We start from the raw sequence: 21,391 nt of genomic DNA on the forward strand, positions 1-21,391 counted from the left end.
TATCAGCCGATCAAGCCCAAACTGCCCTGAGTACATTTGATCCCAGCCTAGATTGCAGGCGGGGAGCTAAAGCTGACCTGATACTGGTATTTACCACACTGGAACTGGAAAAATCGTGTTGTTTTACTGTGCTGGAAGGGGAAAGATGTTTCTGCAACGGGCTGCAGAAAGACCGTAGGATCTGCACAGGCTTGCTGCTGGTCTAGCCAAAGAGCTTATTGATTTGTCACAGCAAGGTGGTGGGGAAAGCGGTCGGATGCTTTCATTTTTAGTTAATGGTTTTAGGTAGCTGGGGAGCAATCGCACAAATGGGTCGGGAGAGATGGGGTGGCTGTTCGCAGCAGAGGCACAGGCTGGGGGAAGTTTGTTGGCTGCTAATGTTATCCTCCAGCCCTGCGTTTTATCCCAAGTTGGGGCATTCCCTGAGGATAAAGCCGAGACCCAGGGCTCCCGCGGCTGCGATCTTGCCCTGCGCGGGGCATCTTTGCAGCAGCCCTGGCTTCGTCTTTCCGCTGATATTTCCTCTCTCGCTTTTGAGCTGTGAAAAGGTTCCTCTTGATCCCACTCCAAGTCCCAGAGAACAACACTAAAAATACAGTGATTAATGGTTGGGTTTTTTTCTCCTTCTCTTCTTCCAGGGCTGGGAAAGGAGTGTTTTCAGCCATGAAGCTCGGCAAGACGCGTCCGTCAAAGGATGACCATCGGAAACAAGGTATCATGTTCCTGGGGGGACGTCGTTCCCTGCCCTGGTGCTGCTTTCTGGCTGCCCAGAACATCACAGGGAAGCACAGGAATGATACACAGAGTCACAGGATGGTTTGGGTTGAAGGAACCATTAAATCTCCCCCAGTCCCCCCTGCCATGAGCAGGGACATCTGCACCAGCTCAGGCTGCTCAGAGCCCGTCCAGCCTGGCCTGGGATGTCTCCAGGGATGGTTCAGCCACCACCTCTCTGGCCAACCTGGGCCAGGCTCTCACCACCCTCAGCCCAACAATTTCATTCTATCCAGCCTGAATCTCCTTCCTTTGGTTTAAAACCATCACCCCTTGTCCTATCACAACAGACCCTGCTCAAAAGTCTGTCCCCATCTTTCTTATCAGCTTTAGAAAGGGGCTCAGATCTGAATTCTGCTGCAGGTGCCCTGATTTAGCTGAGCTGTTCAGGACAGAATCCAGAGCAGATGATCTCAGTTTGGCGCTTAAGAATCAGGTCTGGGATTCCTCCACTTGCAGGTGTCCTGCCTACCCAACACCCCTCGGCTGGGCTCTCCAGCACTGCAGAAACTCCGGCACATCCCAGGTCCAAACCTCTCTGGCCAACCTGGGCCAGGCTCTCACCACCCTCAGAGCAAACATTTCTGCATCATGTCCGGCCTGAATCTCTCTCCTTTAGTTTAAACCCATCACCCTTTCTCTTATTGCTGCTGTGACTCGGGGATTAGACGGGGAGCACTGGGAGCTGGGCAGGAGAGCTGGGGCTGCACAGGGAAGTGGGCAATAGGAACAGATGGAGAGTCTCAAGCCAAAAGCTGGACCAGATATCACCCACCTTGAGCAAGGGTGGCAAAAGCAGGGAGTCACACAGGCAGCGCCTGGCTTAGTTTGAGGGAAGATGTGCAAATGTGACGATGCAAAGCGGGACGTGGCGCTTGCCCTCGCGGGGCGTGCGGTGCAGCAGCTCGGCGGGAGGAAGGACTCGCTGCGGCGGGGCTGCGTGTCCCTGCGCCCGGCACCGCGCTGAAACCAGACGCCGTTCTGGAAACGCACAAAAGGGTCAGTGATCGGAAATTTGCTGTTGTTTCCATTCGGACCAAAAGATTGGGTTTCAATGGCAAAGAAATGGGGGAATGGATGTTTGCAGATGAGGACAGAGCGTTGCTTTAGGCGGTGTCTCTGGGCGAATCTCCACTGCTTTTAAGCCAGCTTTGAGGATGGGAAAAGGGGAATTTGGCTTGGGGCGCTGGTGTGGGTAGAGGCACTGACAGTGACCGTCCCTGTGCTGGGACCTGGGGAGGCCAAACCGCCAACCCTGGGGCAGTTCTGGGCCCCTCACGCCAAGAAAGGCCTTGAGGTGCTGGAGCGAGTGGAGAGAAGGGAACGGAGCTGGTGAGGGGCTGGAGCACAAGTGTGATGGAGCGGCTGAGGGACCTGGGGGTTCAGCTGGAGAACAGGAGCTGAGGGGAGACCTTCTGATCTCTGACCTGCCTGAAAGGAGCTTGGAGCCAGGGGGTCGGGCTCTGCTCCCCAGGAACAAGCGCCAGGAGCAGAGGAAACGGCCTCAAGTTGCACCAGGGGAGGTTGAGGTTGGATGTGGGAACAATTTCTTCCCCAAAGGGCTGTGGGGCATTGGAACAGGCTGCCTAGGGCAGTGCTGGAGTCACCAGCCCTGGAGGGCTGGACAGACGGACATGAGGTTCTCAGGACATGGGGCAGGGCCAGGGCTGGGGTAACAGACACCATGATCTTGACGGTCTTTCCCAATCAAAATCCTTCTATGATTCCTACCCGTGTTCTGGCAGCTGGTGATGGGATGTGGTGGATGTGTTGACCCTCTGCCTGTTGGCCAAGCCACCATCTTTTTGTGCCCTAGTCTGCCCCGCCGTGCAGGCTGCTGGTCCCGCCAGGTCAGACAGACACACTGAATGCCCAAAACCCAAGCTGGGAGGGGCCGAGTGGGTCCTTTCCGGCTGGTTTGGCTCTAACTCAATCCCCAGAACTCCCAGTTGAGTCAATGACACCCTTTCCCCACCCAGCCTGCAGCCCTGGCTATCTCCAGCCTGGTGGAAAGCTTTTCCTAAAACCCAGCCTAGATCTCCCTCGCTTCAGCTGAAGCCCATGTTCTCTTAGAAAACCAGGCCAGACTATGGTGAAAAACCTGGTTTCTGGTCTCCTGGAGCACATCAGTCCCCTGGAGCACGCCATGAGCTTCCCCAGCTTAGTGAAGAGACGAGGAATGTGTCTCCCAGGTGCCACATCTGTGCCATATGAATGGATTTGTTGCTACCCTGCTGTGCCACCTGAGCAAACCAGTGACCCAACAGCTATACTGGCGTATTTGGCCCAACAGAATCAAACCATTGCTGCTTTGCGTGATGTGCACATGGGAACGGCAGCATCTCCGCAACTTCTTCTGGGAGAAACACAGATGAAAGGGCAGCTCAGTTGTGTCTCAGTGCCGGTGGGATCTGAGGTCTCGACCCTTCCTGTAGCAATTTTTCATCATGGGAAATGACCCCTTTGTCTTGTTTTTCTCAGGCCTAGGTGGCTGGTTGGCTTTGCAGCTGCTCCTCTGGTAGTTAGAGCCGCAACACTTGCTCAGATGCTCTTTCACCCCTTGACGTCTGGGGTATTATTTTCCATTTTGTTTCTGCCTTCACAAAGCCGTATCCAGGCACGCTGCCCTGAGGAATAATGTGTCCCATGAAGCAAAGCTCTTCTTTTAATCCCTTTTTAGACCAGGTTGCCTGTGACCTGACCTGGTGACCATTGTTCTTTGTATTATCAGGTGAGGCTGATAGGATGTATTGGTTACCTTTCTCTTCGCCTTTAATTATTCACCGAGTGGAAACCATAAGAGACGTTTCTTTTGTCTCCTTTGTGCAGATGAACCTGCTGTTTTGGAAGCAGAAGACCTGGACCGAAAAGCCATGAGGCTGGGAGGCAGACTGGAATCAGACACCATCTCCTTGGCCTCCGTCACCGCTGTCACCACCAATGTCTCCAATAAGAGGTGAGCTCCAGATGTGACCTTGTGCGAGCCAGGAGGTGAGGGCACCTTCTCCTAACCCTGACCCCACAACCGTGTGTCCCCCAAGATGGGGTATGTTGGAAATCACATTGCCCCGTGCCAGAGGTGCCTTTTTGGAAATACCTGACGTGCTGCAAAAAGCACCGATGTTCAGTATTTTGCAGCCCTCAGGGTTTATGTTCCTCAGGCTCAAAGAGGGCAGGAGCTTCAGGGGGTAACCTTGCAAATGCTCCGTCCCAGATCTCTGGTTTGACTGGGGTTTCTTCTGCCCCTCCAAAGGTCCAAGCCTGATATCAAAATGGAGCCGAGTGCTGGGAGGCCAATGGATTACCAGGTAGGTGACAACGTGGTGTCCTCAACTTCAGCTCACAGGGGTCACAACCCAGGGGTGGGGGGACCGTTTTGCAGGGAACATGTTCACACTGAGTTTTAAGGCGCTGTGTTTACAAAGCTCAACTTCCCGAGAGCTGGCATTTAAATGATGGAGCAACAAGTTTGAGATTAAGTAATGAGCTGGTTTTGCTCTCCATGGTGGGAAGCCCAGAAGGCACAAATGGACCTGCGGTTGAACCAGGCTGTCTCCAAGGCATTTCTCTTGCCTCCCAAGGATGCTGTTTAGCGTTCAAGACGGGTGAGCCCTGGCTGGCAGTAGGTTGCTCACTGGCTTTCATCAGGCTGGTACGTGGCTGCTCATACAATCATTGAGTCACAGAACAGTTTGGGTTGGAAGGGACCTTCAAAGCTCATCTAGTCCAACCCCTGCCACGAGCAAGGTCATCTTCAATGTGAGTGATGCTTCATTCCTGCCCCTTCATATTGAGTCAGAAGAACTGCACATGTAGTTTCCCAAGGCTCAGGCACTCCGTGCTGCTCCTTTCTCCCTTACTAGTCGGTGCCAGCGTTTCATAAATTGGGTCCTTTTCTCATTTTCAACAGGTCGTGCTGGTTCAGCAGAGATTGAGCTTTATATCCTCATCTCTCAGCACAGCAAAACGTTCCTGGGGATATCTCGGAACAATGCAAATAATGATTTTTTTTTGGTTAGAGATTTATTGCAGAACATTTACAATATCCAGTACAGACCAAATTGTGAGGATTACAGGGAAGGAGTCAGCTTGGTTCAGGAGGGAGAACATAAAGAACATAATGAGAAGGGGGAAGACGCAGAACAAATGACAACCAAGGGGCAGAAGGAACACAAGGTCCAGTTATTTGGCCACTGCAAAGAGGAGGATCCCAAGGCCAGTGTTGATGGGGAATGGCTGATTTCTGGAGTATAACAGGATTTGCAGCGCTAGGCTGGTTCACGAGTGACGTACGTGCCTTGCTGACCTCCATACATCTGCTTTTCTTTGGCAATTGGCTCTTGGGGGACATCTGAGAATCATAGAATCGTTTTGGTTGAAGAGACCCTCAAGATCATCAAGTCCAACCATAACCCACCCCTGGCACTGCCCCATGTCCTGAGAACCTCATGTCTGTCTGTCCAGCCCTCCAGGGCTGGTGACTCCAGCACTGCCCTGGGCAGCCTGTTCCAATGCCCCACAGCCCTTTGGGGAAGAATCAGAGGAAAGTACTTGATCTTCCATCCCTGGGAAACCTCAAGACAGTGCCCGGCTCTGCGGCAGCAGAGGGGACGGGAGGGACAAAGTGTTAACGAAGGTGGTGCCCAGCAAAGTCATCTCCAGGGGCTGAGGAGGTGCAGAGGAGAGGTCTCAGTGCAGAGAAATGTGTCCAGAAGTTCTTTGGGGTGTTTCCATGCTCTTTACCAAAAATTTCTCCCCACAAAGGGCTGTGGGGCATTGGAACAGGCTGCCCAGGGCAGTGCTGGAGTCACCAGCCCTGGAGGGTTGGACAGACGGACATGAGGTTCTCAGGACATGGGGCAGGGAGAGGGGTGGGTTATGGTTGAACTCAATGATCTTGAGGGGCTTTTCCAACCAAAAGGATTCTGTGATTCTGTGCTGTATGTGAGGAATAAGCCTGAGCTGGGTTCTCTTTTCCATTATGATGTGATTTAAGATAAAGCTGAGTTCAAGTTACAAAAATAATTAATGATAGCTGGAGAAGACGTGTGTAAATTAAGTCATCTGTTGGGCTTCAAGGCAGCCAGGACTGAGAGCTCAGCTTATTTGAAACAACAAGAGTTTGAAAGGATACCCCAGTTCACTGTGCTTTGAAACCTGCAGGTTACCCGTCCCACCACCAGCCCAGGGCGGATTTTAAAGAGATGAGTCTGGAAAAATGGCTGCTGGGAATTGAAAAGATTTGGTATCTACATGAAATGACACCTTGTAGTTTTTAGTTACATTAAGAAATGTTGATGTAATCCAAGCGCAAATTCCTAATAGGAATTTAATATTGCAAGGAAGGAGTTTAGATATGATCTAAATCCCTACTATGAATTTAATGTTGCAAGGTGGATTGAATTGTGAATGCCAAGCTTCTGTGTCATAAATACATACAAATGTTGCATCTGAATGAATTGCTCATGCTCTGTTGAAAGCAGGTGAGTTTTCATAGGCCACATACAGGAGGACTTCCTTCAAATAAAATGGGATGTGTGTAAGGATGCAAATAGGAGCTTCGAACCATGAAATGGTGGAGAATGCTCTGTAAATAGCAAAGAATGGAATGGAATGGAATGGAATGGAATGGAATGGAATGGAATGGAATGGAATGGCATAGCACAGAATGGAATGGAATGGAATAGAATGGGATAGAATAGAATGGGATAGAATAGAATAGAATAGAATAGAATAGAATAGAATAGAATAGAATAGAATGGGATAGGATAGAATGGGATAGGATAGAATGGGATAGGATAGAATAGAATAGAATAGAATAGAATAGAATAGAATAGAATAGAATAGAATAGAATAGAATAGAATAGAATAGAATGGGATAGGATAGGATAGGATAGGATAGAATGGGATAGGATAGAATGGGATAGGATAGAATGGGATAGGATAGAATGGGATAGGATAGAATGGGATAGGATAGAATGGGATAGGATAGAATGGGATAGAATAGAATGGGATAGAATAGAATGGGATAGAATAGAATAGAATAGAATAGAATAGAATAGAACAGAATAGAATAGAATAGAATAGAATAGAACAATATTTTAGTTGAAAGGGGCCTATGATGTGTTTTCTAGCAGAAGCACCAGGGATGCCCGGGGTCTCCACACCGCGTTGCATCTTGCTCAGGCTTGTCCGAGCATCCTGATGTCTCTGGTGTGACCAGCAGACCCCGGAGCTGCCACCATTGCACTGAAAAAGCCCCAAACACCCAGAGCTGTGGAGCCAGGGGTTGAGGCAGCACCTGGTGCAGCTCTCAGGGGTGAAGGTGTGCGAATCCCTCTCCCCAGGTCAGCATCACCATCATCGAGGCCCGGCAGCTGGTTGGGCTCAACATGGACCCCGTGGTCTGCGTGGAGGTCGGAGAAGAAAAGAAATACACGTCCATGAAGGAATCGACCAATTGCCCGTACTACAATGAGGTGGGTCTGTCCTGCGGTGACGCTCACGGTTACGCGCTCCGCGGGGTCTGCACTGCCGTTGATCAATTAAATGTAATTTCTTGTCACTTGGGGTTTTTTTTAAATGATGTTTTTCTTCTGTTGCCTCTTGTCGGAACACGATGAAATCTCAAACCACGCAGGCAGAGAAATGAGGCCTTTGCCCTCTGCTATTTTGCAAAATGCTAAAAAGTGCACTCGCTTGATCTGTGCTAAATTCTTCTACATTTTCCCAAGAAGTTAGCGCTGCTTTCTCGCTCCTCGGACTGCAGAGGTTGTTGGTGCTGGGGCTCACGCGGATCCGTCCCCACTGTGCCGTGTGCTCCAGGATGCTCCTCTGGGCTCTCACAGCTCCTCCAGCTGGAGCGTGCGCTGCAGTGTTGCCTTTCAACCCCAAAGGAGCCCACCCCGGCTCTCCTGCCTTCACGACTGTTCTTTCCCTTTCAGTACTTTGTCTTCGATTTCCACGTCCCCCCAGATGTCATGTTCGACAAGATCATCAAGCTGTCGGTAAGTGAGCCTGGTTGTGTTGTCCTCTTGTAAAATCACAGGATGGTTTGGGTTGAAGGGACCGTTAAATCTCCCCCAGTTCCCCTGCCATGAGCAGTGACATCTGCACCAGCTCAGGCTGCTCAGAGCCCGTCCAGCCTGGCCTGGGATGTCTCCAGGGATGGTTCAGCCACCACCCCTCTGGCCAACCTGGGCCAGTGTTTCACCTGTACTTACCACGGGGCTTTGGAAGAAACCAGCCCATTTTGCATATGCACTGGGCATGGCTTAAAGTTCCTTGATGTGAGACCCAACAGCAGCCCAGATGTTCTGTCCTACAGGCATCGCCTCTTATGAAGATCCCCGGTCCCTCTTTCTGTCGCTGACCTTCATGTCTGGGTCCATGCAGCTCTACTCCTGCATTCCCCACCTCCCTCGGTGGCTGATCTCTGGTATTCCAGAGCCAGGCAGAACTCAGCCTGTCTCGGGATGTGTTTAGGCTGGGCAGAAGCCAGACCTTCCCAAACCTGCCAGAGCATCTCCCGTGGTGGCACCTGCAGATGTGGAGAGCAAAGCAGGGCCTGCAGCCCTCCTTGTGGCCACAGAGGCGGGCGAGGATCAGGATTTGCAGATTAACTGACCAAACCACACTAATTAGGAGCATCCATATCTCTCCCATGCACAGAACAGCTGTACAATTTCTCCCACAAAGGGCATTAGACTGTAGATTTCAAGCATCCTAAAGACCCTTCCTTCAGGGGGATGTCCCAATGGCTGTTGCCACAGTGGCTGGAAAACTTAATGAAGTTTCAAATATTAATTTGTTTGTACTATTTTTCTATTCAGTCCAAGCCTGCACTTGCTTGTAATACTGCTAAGCAAGAGCTGCCAACCCCACTGTGCCTCTTAGTGACCTTATACAAACCAAGGTCCTACACAGACCAAGGGAAATGCATCAGCTCCTTTCCCATCTGACACCGAACACCTGGAAATTGCTTCCAGGGCATGGAAAAAACCCCAAATCTGACCTGTTTCCCCCTCTCAATTTCCAGGTGATCCACTCAAAAAACCTCTTGCGCAGCGGGACTTTGGTGGGCTCCTTCAAGATGGACGTTGGAACTGTTTATACTCAACCTGGTACGTAAACGCTGTTTGCAACCGGTCCTGTGTGCCCACCTGCGCCATTGAATGAATGTCCTTGCAAGGCAGCCGGGCAGGTCCTTGGGTGATGCTTATCTAACATAATTTTAGTGGCTTTAGTAACTTTAGTAAGTCAGTCGCCTGGGCTACACCCTCTGCAGCCAGGAAAGAGCATTCTGGAGAAGGTTGTGTGTCCCATCCTAAAATAAGGTGTCCAGCCAAAGGGTGAGGTTGGTTGGAGCTGCTGGTGTGTTGCTCGCTGATGACAAACAGAAGAGCTGGAACCATGCTGGAGCCAAACACACAACCCCCTTCAGACAAGACACCTCCAAAATCACGGCGATTCTTGTTTGCCTTGCCCCCATGTCGCACCCGATGCTGTGCTCTGCCGCCATACATAACCCCAAGAGCTAAGATGTAAATAAAGGCTCCAGAGTTTGCCCTTCAGGGCTGCTCAGCAGATGATGCTGGGGGGAACTTAAGGGAGCGACTAGTCTGGTTCTCTGCTCTACGGGAGGATGAAGCCTTTCTAACACCATCCAAAAGGCACAGAAGGCCTTAACGACTTAAAACCATAGAATCATTTTCATTGGAAAAGACCTTTAAGATCACCGAGTCCAACTGATAACCTCACTTTACCAAGTCATAGGATCACAGGATGGTTTGGGTTGAAGGGACCGTTAAATGTCCCCCATTCCCCCTGCCATGAGCAGGGACATCTGCACCAGCTCAGGCTGCTCAGAGCCCCATCCAACCTGGCCTGGGATGTCTCAGGGATGGTTCAGCCACCACCTCTCTGGCCAACCTGGGCCAGGCTCTCACCACCCTCAGCACAAACAATTTCTGCATCATGTCCGGCCTGAATCTCCCTCCTTTAGTTTAAAACCATCACCCCTTGTCCTATCACAACAGGCCCTGCTCAAAACTCCATCCCATTTTTCTTCTCAGCCCCTTTTAAGTCTGGAAAGGCCACAATGAGATCTCCCCAGAGCTTCTCTCCTCCAGCTGAACACCCCAACTCTCTCACCTGTCCCCAGCAGAGCTGTTCCAGCCTCAGGTCATTCCTGGGGCTCCTCTGGCCCCTCTCCAGCAGCTCCATGTGTGTCCTGTGCTGAGGACCCAGAGCTGGACACAGAACTCCACCACTGAACCATGTCCCTAAGCGCCATGTCTATACATCTTTTAAATACCTCCAGGGATGGTGAATATCTCCAGAGCTGGTGACTTGCAGTGATGGAGGCTCCACCACCCTTCAGGCACTTCATCCCACTGCTTCTTGATCTTCAACATGAGACACATCCTCCTAATGAATTTTTCACACCTGAAATTCCTCACACCTAAATATGTGTCTCTTACACATATGTGCAGGTCCCCCCACTCGAGTGGAAGGACGTTTCCAGTCCTCATGGTAATTGCTGTGTCTCATTCTGATAAGTGATTGTCCTGTCCCTTGGCTTCCAGAGCACCAGTTCTACCACAAATGGGCCATCCTTTCCGACCCCGAGGACCTCACCGCCGGGCTCAAAGGCTACTTGAAGTGTGACATCGCTGTGGTAGGGAAAGGGGACAACATCAAGACACCGCACAAAGCCAACGAGACGGAGGAGGATGATATTGAAGGGTAAGGGTCTGCAGAGGCAACCTCGCACAGCCTTGCTTGGGAATGACTTTCCATGTCTCCTCACTGTCAATGGAGCAATGAGGGCAACATCCCTCCTGGATGGGGCTGGTAGCCCTTCTGGTAGCCATACTTACCATCTGCAATGCAAACAGAGGGACTAGAGAGGCTGCTGAACTGGCAGCAGATCACTGGTGCAAATTTGCGTCATCTCAGCACAGACCAGTCATTTCTACCAGGTCAGACCATCTGCTGGTTGCTGAGCTCTCTATACCAGCACCAGCCTGAGGACAACCAGCCTGATGTCCCCCGTGTTTACCTACTGCTCCTGTTGGTGATTGGGATGGGATGGGATGGGATGGGATGGGATGGGATGGGATGGGATGGGATGGGATGGAGTCAGGTCTCATCACCTGCTGCCAGGATGGAGCAGGGCTGTCAGGATGGGGTTCCCCAGGCTGTGGGGGTGAGCAGGGCTGTCAGGATGCGGTTCCCCAGGCTGTGGGGGTGAGCAGGGCTGTCAGGATGGGGTTCCCCAGGCTGTGGGGGTGAGCAGGGCTGTCAGGATGAGGTTCCCCAGGCTGTGGGGGTGAGCAGGGCTGTCAGGATGAGGTTCCCCAGGCTGTGGGGGTGAGCAGGGCTGTCAGGATGGGGTTCCCCAGGCTGTGGGGGTGAGCAGGGCTGTCAGGATGAGGTTCCCCAGGCTGTGGGGGTGAGCAGGGCTGTCAGGATGAGGTTCCCCAGGCTGTGGGGGTGAGCAGGGCTGTCAGGATGGGGTTCCCCAGGCTGTGGGGGTGAGCAGGGCTGTCAGGATGGGGTTCCCCAGGCTGTGGGGGTGAGCAGGGCTGTCAGGATGGGGTTCCCCAGGCTGTGGGGGTGAGCAGGGCTGTCAGGATGGGGTTCCCCAGGCTGTGGGGGTGAGCAGGGCTGTCAGGATGGGGTTCCCCAGGCTGTGGGGGTGAGCAGGGCTGTCAGGATGGGGTTCCCCAGGCTGTGGGGGTGAGCAGGGCTGTCAGGATGAGGTTCCCCAGGCTGTGGGGGTGAGCAGGGCTGTCAGGATGGGGTTCCCCAGGCTGTGGGGGTGAGCAGGGCTGTCAGGATGGGGTTCCCCAGGCTGTGGGGGTGAGCAGGGCTGTCAGGATGGGGTTCCCCAGGCTGTGGGGGTGAGCAGGGCTGTCAGGATGAGGTTCCCCAGGCTGTGGGGGTGAGCAGGGCTGTCAGGATGGGGTTCCCCAGGCTGTGGGGGTGAGCAGGGCTGTCAGGATGAGGTTCCCCAGGCTGTGGGGGAGAGCAGGGCTGTCAGGATGGGGTTCCCCAGGCTGTGGGGGTGAGCAGGGCTGTCAGGATGAGGTTCCCCAGGCTGTGGGGGTGAGCAGGGCTGTCAGGATGGGGTTCCCCAGGCTGTGGGGGTGAGCAGGGCTGTCAGGATGAGGTTCCCCAGGCTGTGGGGGTGAGCAGGGCTGTCAGGATGGGGTTCCCCAGGCTGTGGGGGTGAGCAGGGCTGTCAGGATGGGGTTCCCCAGGCTGTGGGGGTGAGCAGGGCTGTCAGGATGGGGTTCCCCAGGCTGTGGGGGTGAGCAGGGCTCTTTGGCTCCCCAGAGCATCTCAAAGCCTGTGGAGGAAAAATCAGGAAAGTTTAAAACTCAGTTCCAGCCTCCAAAGGCTTCAGACTAATTAAATATCTCTAAGTAGAACCATGCTACCTCCGGCCTCTCTCCACACAGTCACAAACACAAACTAGCAGCAAAACACCCGTGTGGCTTTCTTTTCTTCCTGGGGACCAGTGAGCTCGAGGCAGCAGCTGAGCTATTTTGGGTCAGTGTTCCACGCTGTAGTGGTGATATTATCCCACTTTTTCACTGACAACTCCAGCAATTCCTCTAGAAATTGTTCTGTTCACGGCAATTCCTGTGGCTCTTGTTTCTTCCCCCAGAAGACAAAAGCCAAATATGCCAAGAAAACCAATTTGGTGGAGCTGCCCTTGTACCCTGATAAAGATAAAAGGCTCTTCTAACATCTTGTTCATCTAACCTGCTTTAGATGTCTGAATTAGGCCAAGTTTAATTGTTCCCCAGACTCCACTGACAATAATAATTATATCCCTTTAGTGGGATGTGCTTTGTCCCAGAGGCATCACAAGGGACTCCTCTAAGACTTTGCTTATGAAAACACCTCTCCCCACCCCAAAACAGGATGGGCAGAAACAGAACAGCAGTAAATCATACAACTGCAGAAATTACCATCTTTCTACGTCCACAGAACCACCGAAAGTGGGGCAGCTTCTCCCTTTTTGGCAAATCACTCCTGACAATCCTACCAGCCCCAGCAGCTCTTTGCAGCTCTGTCTGTTGACATTGCAGGAACCTCCTCCTCCCGGACGGGGTCCCTCCAGAGAGGCAGTGGGCTCGATTCTACATCAAGATCTACCGAGCGGAGGGGCTCCCCCGTATGAACACCAGCATCATGGCCAACGTGAAGAAGGCTCTCATTGGGGAGAACAAGGACTTGGTAGATCCCTACGTGCAGGTGGTCTTTGCCGGGCAGAAGGTGAGCAAGTTGTGTGCGGTACCAGGGTGACCCTAGGAGGTAACATGAGCGGGACCAGCTGTTGTATAGGTGGCCAGAGATGATTCAGAATATGATTCAGAGAGTCAGAATAGATTTAAAGAAGAAATTTTTGACACTGAGGGTGGTGAGAGCCTGGCCCAGGTTGGCCAGAGAGGTGGTGGATGAACCATCCCTGGAGACGTCCCAGGCCAGGCTGGACGGGGCTCTGAGCAGCCTGAGCTGGTGCAGATGTCCCTGCTCATGGCAGGTGGTTGGATTAGGTCATAGAATCCCAGGCTGGCTGGGGTTGAAGGGACCTCCGGAGACCACCCCGTCCAACCCAGCTGCTCACATGGGGTCACCAGAGCAGATCACACAGGTGGGTCCAGGGGGTTTGAATGTCTCAGAGCAGGAGACTCCACACCCGCTCTGGGCAGCCTGGGCCAGGCTCTGGCACCTCCTAGCAAACAAGTTTCTGCTCATGTTCAGATGGAGCCTCCTGTGTTTCAGTCTGTGCCCGTTGCCCCTCACCCTGGCGTTGGGCACCACTGAAGAGTCTGGATGACCTTTGAAGGTCCCTTCCAATCCAAACTATCCAGTGATTCTATGACCTCGGTTGTCCAGCACGTAGATGCTGAGATGCATGGCAAAGCCACCTTGTTTGCTGTGTGTCCACCCTTTTGTGCAGACAATTACAGGTTTGCAGCACTCTTCCAGTTGAAGAAAGGAGCTTAGTATTTGGGAGAGGAGGGTCACAAGATGGAATTCATGCTTCAGTGGTCATTAGCAAGTTCAGGTTGTGCAGGGTGGCTTGGGAGCTCAAAGCCATGTTGAACATCCCTTTCCTCCCACTCGCAGGGGAAGACGTCCATACAGAAAAGCAGCTATGAGCCTCTCTGGAACGAGCAAATCATCTTCACGGAAATGTTCCCCCCGTTGTGCAAGCGGATCAAGATCCAGATCCGAGACTCGGACAAAGTCAATGATGTGGCCATTGGTACCCATTTCATTGACTTGCGGAAGATCTCTAACGAAGGAGACAAAGGTAAAGCAAAGGCAGGAGGCAGGCTGAGCCACCATCCCTGTGGCACAGAGCTAGCGAAATAGCCCGGGCTCCTTCCCCACACCTGGAGATCACTGCTCCTTGGTGCCCAGCTGCAGGGAGGTCACTGGACACGCTCTCTTTGCAAACCAAGCCTCATCACAAGCCTCCAGTCCAATACCAAAAGCAAAGACACCCAAGAACAATTTACCCTTTCAAGATGTTCGTTGCCATGAATGGATTAATATCTGACAGGTTTTCCTGTTCACATGCACATGAACACACCAGCAAACATAGACAGGACCAACATGAAACCAAAGATGGTTCTAGAAAAGGGACTAACGGGAGGTTCTTTTTTCTTGACTCTCACATTGGGAGACTCACGCAATGGGAGACTCACCTCCAGCTTTGGGCTGGCGGACTGCACCTCCCCATCTCTGCGAAATGGTCTCCATGTATGATTGCACACGTATTTCCATGCACATGTGTGCATTCACACCTGCATCACCTTCCACAGCCCAGGAAAGTGATGCCGACCCATAAGTGAGTTTGTACCCTGGGGCAAAGAAGTGCCTTTCTCCTTGCATATCCCCTTCCCTACGTGCATGTCCGATCTCCTGCAGGTTTCCTGCCCACCTTCGGCCCTGCGTGGGTGAACATGTACGGCTCCACTCGCAACTACACCCTGATGGACGAGCACCAAGAGCTGAACGAGGGGCTGGGTGAAGGCGTCTCCTTCCGGGCCCGGCTTCTGATGAGTCTTGCTGTGGAGATCTTGGACACCACCAACCCGGAGATCAACAGCTCCACCGAGGTGCAAGTCGAGCAGGCCACGTCGGTCGCTGATGTAAGTCACCCCTGACCTCACAGCTTTCAGTCTTGGGTCTCGGGCCTCTTGGTTAATTATCTTTGGTCTCACAAACTGAGGATTTCGTTTAGTGTTGTCCTAAGTGCTCGGGATTCCTCAGCACAGTGAAAGCAAATTTTGCAAGGATTTCAGGTTTTATGATGGTTCAAATGCTCACCTCTCTTAGGAAGGAATATCCAAGTGAGGGAGGACCCTGAACATTGAGATGTTTCTCCAGTTGGGAGATACAAAAGACAGAGAGCCATCTCCTAATGCCAGCTGTTTCCTATCCTGAAGATGGGTTTCAAACAGAAGCCAAGAATCCAATCCATTTCCCAACCAGTCCTGGTGGGTGGAAGTGGCCAGAGGGGCTGAGCGGCTGTGTCGTGGCAGAGGAAGCCCCACAGCTTTAGTCCTGATGTGCAGAGCCCATAAGGGTGTTGCTAGTGCTCCCCATCAACAGGCCCACCTAGGCTTGTCCTACCTGGGGCTGCCCACCCAAGTCGGTCCATATGAGCCACGGGTGTGAGGCTGAAATGGAGAAATCTGCTGGCAGTGGACCCTTGGTTTGAAAGCTCTCCTTCCGAAGTAAATCACCTTCATTCATAGAGTCATTTTGCTTGGAAGACACCATTATGATCATCAAGTCCAACCATAACTTAATTCTAGCATTAAACCATGTCCATAAAAGCCTCATCTATAGGTATTTTAAACACCTTCAGGGATGGTGACTCCACCGCTTCCCTGGGCAGAAGCAACCCAGAAATAAAGCCATCCCAAGAGCATCCAAGCAGATGGTTTGGTTTGGTTTGGTTTGATTAGTTCAACTGGTGAATGAACTCAGGCTCATATTCCTGAATGTCCCTTGGACAGTCTCTTGCATGCAAGCGATGACTGAGCTCAACACATTTAAAAGTTAGGCTAAAATATTTAATTCAATGCTTTTTGCAATGAACCCAGAGATGGCTCAGGGAGAGAAAACCCTCATGGTCCTCCTGAAAGCTTGAGCAGTGACTTCTCATCTTCAAAAAGCCCAGGAGGGTGCTCAGAGGTGCCAGGTGATGTGCCGGTCCCTCTGGCCAACCTCAACCTGCTCCCCGGGATTCCTCCCGCAGAACTGCACCGGGAAGATGGAGGAGTTCTTTCTCTTTGGAGCCTTCCTGGAAGCTACCATGATCGACAGGAAGATTGGTGACAAACCCATCAACTTCGAGGTCACGATAGGTTGGTTGTGTTTCGGGGAAGGTGGTTTGGAAGCATATTTGGCAGGGGATTCAGGGTATGAGGCCAAGCCCTGGGTTTCTTCCCCATTTCCCATGCTAACACATGCAGGGCTCTCAGCTGAGGGAGGAGGTGGTGGCTACTTGGCTGGCACACGCTACGTGAGGCCCTAAATCATCTACTGTGTTCGTGCGGTGGCCGGTGGAGCTGCTCCCTCATCCACCCTGGCTTTGTGCCTCCTGAGGCTGAGCACCAAGGGATGAAGGGGGTGTTCCTACGAGCTCAAGTGGGGACATGAGCAGAGGACAAACACCCATCACTAATTTATGGTTCCTGGGCATGGTTGCAGAGATTTGAACTCAACTATCCCACATGGTTCCTGCAGAGAAAACTTCTCCCCAACCTGAATTAAAGCTGAGGTTGAGTCCAATTGGAGTTATAACTGTGACTTAATTCCTTCTTCTCTTTCCTTGAGGTAACTATGGGAACCAGCTCGATGGCATGAGCAAACCTGTCCTGCGGAGGAAGAAAGATGGAGGGGATGGGGAGGAGGAGGAGTCTGAGCTGCTCCAGAACTCAAGTGAGGATGAAGGTGATGAGGATGAAGAACTGGTCTCCGTTTCCTCATCTCAACCTGTGAAGCCCCTGGTCACAGACAGGTACGTGTGTCCCTCTGGCCACCGAAGTGTCACTGGGCAGAGCCGTGGCTCTCCATTCAGACGTGCTCTGGTTCTCACATGCACTGGGTATCCAAGCTGAGGTGAAGCCAGAGGAGAAGTTGGAGCCGTCACGGGGCCTGGAGTCATTTGGCCAAACCAGACGTGGGAGCAGCAGTGGGGACCAGATCTCTGTGCCCTGTAAAGGGGGATTAGATACCACGTGTAGATACCTCACCTCAGATGCTGCAGTCTGCCACCGGAACCCCCACCCCATTCCCTACAGTTCTGAGCACTCCTCTGTGTTCTGTGATGTCCAGCAAGGGCTGAATTCACCTCCTGGGCCACCCTACGAAGGACATCATCCTTCATCCACCCGGCCAGGTGTGCACCCAAAACTCAAGGCTATCCGATTCCTTTAGTGTTCTTCTCCTATGGCAAACAGGGATGAAGATAATCAGCGGATTAAAAAAATCATTGTTGAGCACTGAATAAAAAACAGTCTCACTCCTGTACATACAAGTTTGATACATTTAGGAAACCAGTCTACAAGCAGGTCCTTAGGATCGCTGCCGGCCTTGGTGGCACAACCCAGTCCTGCACATACAATCATTTTGGGTGGAAGAGACCCTCAGGATCATTGAGTCCAACCGTTTCCTCACCTCTGTCACTGCCCCATGTCCTGAGAACCTCATGTCCGTCTGTCCAGCCCTCCAGGGCTGGTGACTCCAGCACTGCCCTGGGCAGCCTGTTCCAATGCCCCACAGCCCTTTGGGGAAGAAATGGTTCCCAAAATCCAACTTTAACATCCCCTGGCGCAACTTGAGGCCACTTTGTCATTGGGAAGGTGAGGTCTGGGCTTTGCCTCTGCGCTTTCTCCAGCTGCTTGACATATAGAGATCTCATGGGCACCATGTGGAGGGAGGCAAAGTCCATCTAGAGATAAAACAGCTTTCAGCGGGAAAGGTAATTTGTGCTGAGACGAGGTGCAATTTCTTCGTCACTTTGGATCTTAAAGCCAGACAAGGTCACAGACACCCAGAGAGGAAAGGATGCAAAAAACTGCTGGAAAAAGGTCTTGAGAAAGTGTTAGGCAGGAGACTGGGGTACAAGACTTAAGGCCTTTCAGGCTCCCTAAGTTGCAGTGTCCCTCTTTCGGTCAGTCTGTCCATCCCCATTGCTTACAGTCACCAACAGCCGCACTGGTGTTGAATAGAGCCAGGACTGCAGAAACTGGTTTTACACCGGATCTATTGGTGCACAGCTGGTGGTCAGTGGACAAACTGCTTCTGTTTTCTCTGCCTCAATTTCTCCAGCTGTAAAATTCTGAGAACTTTTTTTCATCCTCTTTACAAATTGCTTTGACGTGCAGGGACCCCCCACCCTAAAGCACAGACAGGACCCAGAGAGCTGCTCGCTCTTCTGGTGGGTGCGTTGCCCCCCAGGCAGCTGGATCAGAAAGCCCTAAACTGAACAGGATCAGCTCAACATGTCTTGGGATGTCTGGGCTGCCACCACAGCCGGGATTTGAATACAAAGGACTAGTACTAAAGAAAGCTAATTGGATTGAACCTGATGAGATACACTTCAAGTGGATTTTAAGCGTTATATGAGTAGATAGATGTTAGTAGAGTTAACTGGCTGACTTAATTCAACTGGGCAATGAATTGAAGGTGTTTGTGCTCCAGACAGAAGTGTGTGCCTGGGTTCCTTCCCTTGTTCAGCAGCTCCTTCTCAAGAGAATGTCAGTGGAGATGAGAAGCACGGAATGGAATGGAATTAAATTTAACAAGGGCAAGTGTAGAGTCCTGCATCTGGGCAGGAACAACCCCAGGTTCCAGTGTAGGTTGGGAAATGACATATTAGAGAGCAGTGTAGGGGAAAGGGACTTGGGGGTCCTGGTGGACAACAGGATGACCATGAGCCAGCACTGGGCCCTTGTGGCCAGGAAGCCAATGGTACCTGGGGTGTATTACAAGGGGGGTGGTTAGTAGATTGAGAGAGGTTCTCCTTCACCTCTACTCCGCCCTGGTGAGACCACATCTGGAATATTGTGTCCAGTTGTGGCCCCTCAGCTCCAGCAGGACAGGGAACTGCTGGAGAGGGTCCAGCGTAGGGCAACAAAGATGCTGAAGGGAGTGGAGCATCTCCCTTATGAAGAAAGGCTGAGGGAGCTGGGGCTCTTTAGTTTGGAGAAGAGGAGACTGAGGGGTGACCTTATTAATGCTTATAAATATCTAAACGATGAGTGCCATGAGGATGGAGCCAGGCTCTTCTCGGTGGCAAACAATGATGGGACAAGGGGTAATGGGATCAAGCTGGAGCACAAGAGGTTCCACTTAAATTTGAGAAAAAACTTCTTCTCAGTAAGCGTGACAGACACTGGCCCAGGCTGCCCAGGGGGTTGTGGAGTCTCCTTCTCTGCAGACATTCCAACCCGCCTGGACATGTTCCTGTGCGACCTCACCTGGGCGTTCCTGCTCCATGGGGGGATTGGACTGGATGATCTTTTGAGGTCCCTTCCAATCTCAAACATACTGTGATACTGTGTGATACTGTGTTTCTGACTCTCCTGCTGTTCACACAGATGTCTCCAGCCCCTGGGTGCCTGGAGCCTCATGCTCAGTGTGGGGTTCTGCTGACACCTCCTGGCTGGAAGTGTCCCCGTGGCTTCGGAAGGATGAGCTGAGGCTGTTTTTAACTAAGGGTGATCCCGGGTGCAGCAGGATCTGCAGTGGGGGGGTTCCCAGCTCACGGGCAGTGCTTTGGAATCTTAGCATAGAATCAGAGCATCGTTTTGGTTGGAAAAGCCGCTCAAGATCATGGAGTCCAATCATTAACCCCCTCTGGCACTGCCCCCATGTCCTGAGAACCTCATCTCCGTCTGTCCAGCCCTCTGGGGATGGTGACTCCACCACCACCCTGGGCAGCCTGTTCCAAGCAGCATGAACCTGTTATTTAGCCTCATCCTCCCTTTAAGTGTCCCATGACTGTTACCCCTTCATCCCACCAGCGCATGAAAACCTGTCACCTCTGCAAAGGGCAGAGAGCTCTGCCAGGGGACACAGGAGATGCCCACCAGGCTTCGGTTTCTCTAGTGCCCCTGCTCGCGCTGGGGATGTTTCCTCTCTGCTGGGCTATGGGTGAGACCATGAGATCTTCCCTAATTCATCCCCGCACCACCAGGTCTGAGATGGTAAATTTGCAGTCCCTGGGCACCGCACACGTCCACTCTGGGTCTGGGTTGGGAGGGGCCTCTGTTCTTCAGGGTGCAATTACATCAGCCCCCTCTCTCCCACCCCTGGCCTCCTGTATTCCCCTGTGTGGAATGCCGTGTGGGACACGAGCGATACCACCACGGAGTGTCTTCTGCCTCCTCTTGCAGGAACTACTTCCACCTGCCGTACTTTGAGAAGAAGCCCTGCATCTATATCAAGAGCTGGTGGCAGGACCAGCGCCGCAGATTGTATAACGCCAACATCATGGACAAGATTGCGGACAAGCTGGTCAGTACGTGCTGGGAGATGGGATGGGGCATGGGGCTGGCATGAGGCACATCCAGAGTCCTTGTGCCTCTCTGCAGTGTGTCACAAAATGGGGACAAACGGTGCAAGGACCCACTAGCAAAGTTGTGCCAGAATGGGGGAAGTTTCCTAGTGCTAAACGGTCCATGATTTGAATGTCCAAATCCTAAGAGCTCATTGAGTTTTCTGGGGGTTGGACCCAGGTGTCCCCAGCACAGGGAGCAGGAGCAGGGACGCTTTGTCCCCCTGGACTCCTGGGACTGAACCACTTGTGTGGCAGAGTCTCCTTTATAGTCTCAGCTCATTCCCAAGGAGCTTTTGTGACAGCTCCACGTTGGTGGGGTCACAGCAGGAGCAAAGGGAGAGCCTGGCAAGTCCAGCCAGGGCAGTGTGGACATTGGCCAGCAAGTGTCATGGGGAGCGGTGGAGAGTTTTCCATCACCCCGAGCTGGTTCCCCGCAGCCAAATATAGAAACATGGAATTGTTTTGGTTGGAAAAGCCTCTCAAGATCATTGGGTCCAACTGTTACCCCACCCCTGGCACTGCCTCATGTCCTGAGAACCTCAAGTCCGTCTGTCCACCCCTCCAGGGCTGGTGACTCCAGCACTGCCCTGGGCAGCCTGTTCCAATGCCCCACAGCCCTTTGGGGAAGAAATTGTTCCTAAATCCAACCTCAACCTCCCCTGGCGCAACTTGAGGCCGTTTCCTCTGCTCCTGGCGCTTGTTCCTGGGGAGCAGAGCCCGACCCCCCTGGCTCCAAGCTCCTTTCAGGCAGGTCAGAGATCAGAAGGTCTCCCCTCAGCTCCTGTTCTCCAGCTGAACCCCCAGGTCCCTCAGCCGCTCCATCACACTTGTGCTCCAGCCCCTCACCAGCTCCGTTCCCTTCTCTGCACTCGCTCCAGCACCTCAAGGCCTTTCTTGGTGTGAGGGGCCCAGAACTGCCCCCAGGATTGGCGGTTTGGCCTCCCCAGGTCCCAGCACAGGGACGGTCGCTGCCCTGGGCCTGCTGGCCACACCAGTGCTGGGACCAGCCAG

General features: G+C 52.5%; 1 protein-coding gene across 2 annotated transcripts in view; it reads left to right on the forward strand.

Moving 5' to 3' along the window:
- Positions 1 to 21,391, forward strand: part of OTOF (otoferlin) — a gene marked incomplete at both ends in the record, with an annotated part of 118,910 nt that overhangs the window by 65,389 nt on the left and 32,130 nt on the right. For both annotated transcript variants that reach the window (XM_080342690.1, XM_080342691.1), the window contains 13 exons: positions 639 to 712; positions 3,604 to 3,730; positions 4,028 to 4,082; positions 7,122 to 7,253; positions 7,719 to 7,781; positions 8,813 to 8,897; positions 10,362 to 10,521; positions 12,879 to 13,065; positions 13,924 to 14,110; positions 14,731 to 14,954; positions 16,070 to 16,178; positions 16,651 to 16,834; positions 20,217 to 20,337. In XM_080342690.1, coding sequence (XP_080198816.1) covers positions 639 to 712; positions 3,604 to 3,730; positions 4,028 to 4,082; positions 7,122 to 7,253; positions 7,719 to 7,781; positions 8,813 to 8,897; positions 10,362 to 10,521; positions 12,879 to 13,065; positions 13,924 to 14,110; positions 14,731 to 14,954; positions 16,070 to 16,178; positions 16,651 to 16,834; positions 20,217 to 20,337 — 1,708 coding nt within the window. The remainder of the gene's footprint in view (positions 1 to 638; positions 713 to 3,603; positions 3,731 to 4,027; positions 4,083 to 7,121; positions 7,254 to 7,718; positions 7,782 to 8,812; positions 8,898 to 10,361; positions 10,522 to 12,878; positions 13,066 to 13,923; positions 14,111 to 14,730; positions 14,955 to 16,069; positions 16,179 to 16,650; positions 16,835 to 20,216; positions 20,338 to 21,391) is intronic.

This window comes from Nesoenas mayeri, assembly GCF_963082525.1.
Source record: "Nesoenas mayeri genome assembly, chromosome: 3".
NCBI lineage: Eukaryota > Metazoa > Chordata > Aves > Columbiformes > Columbidae > Nesoenas > Nesoenas mayeri.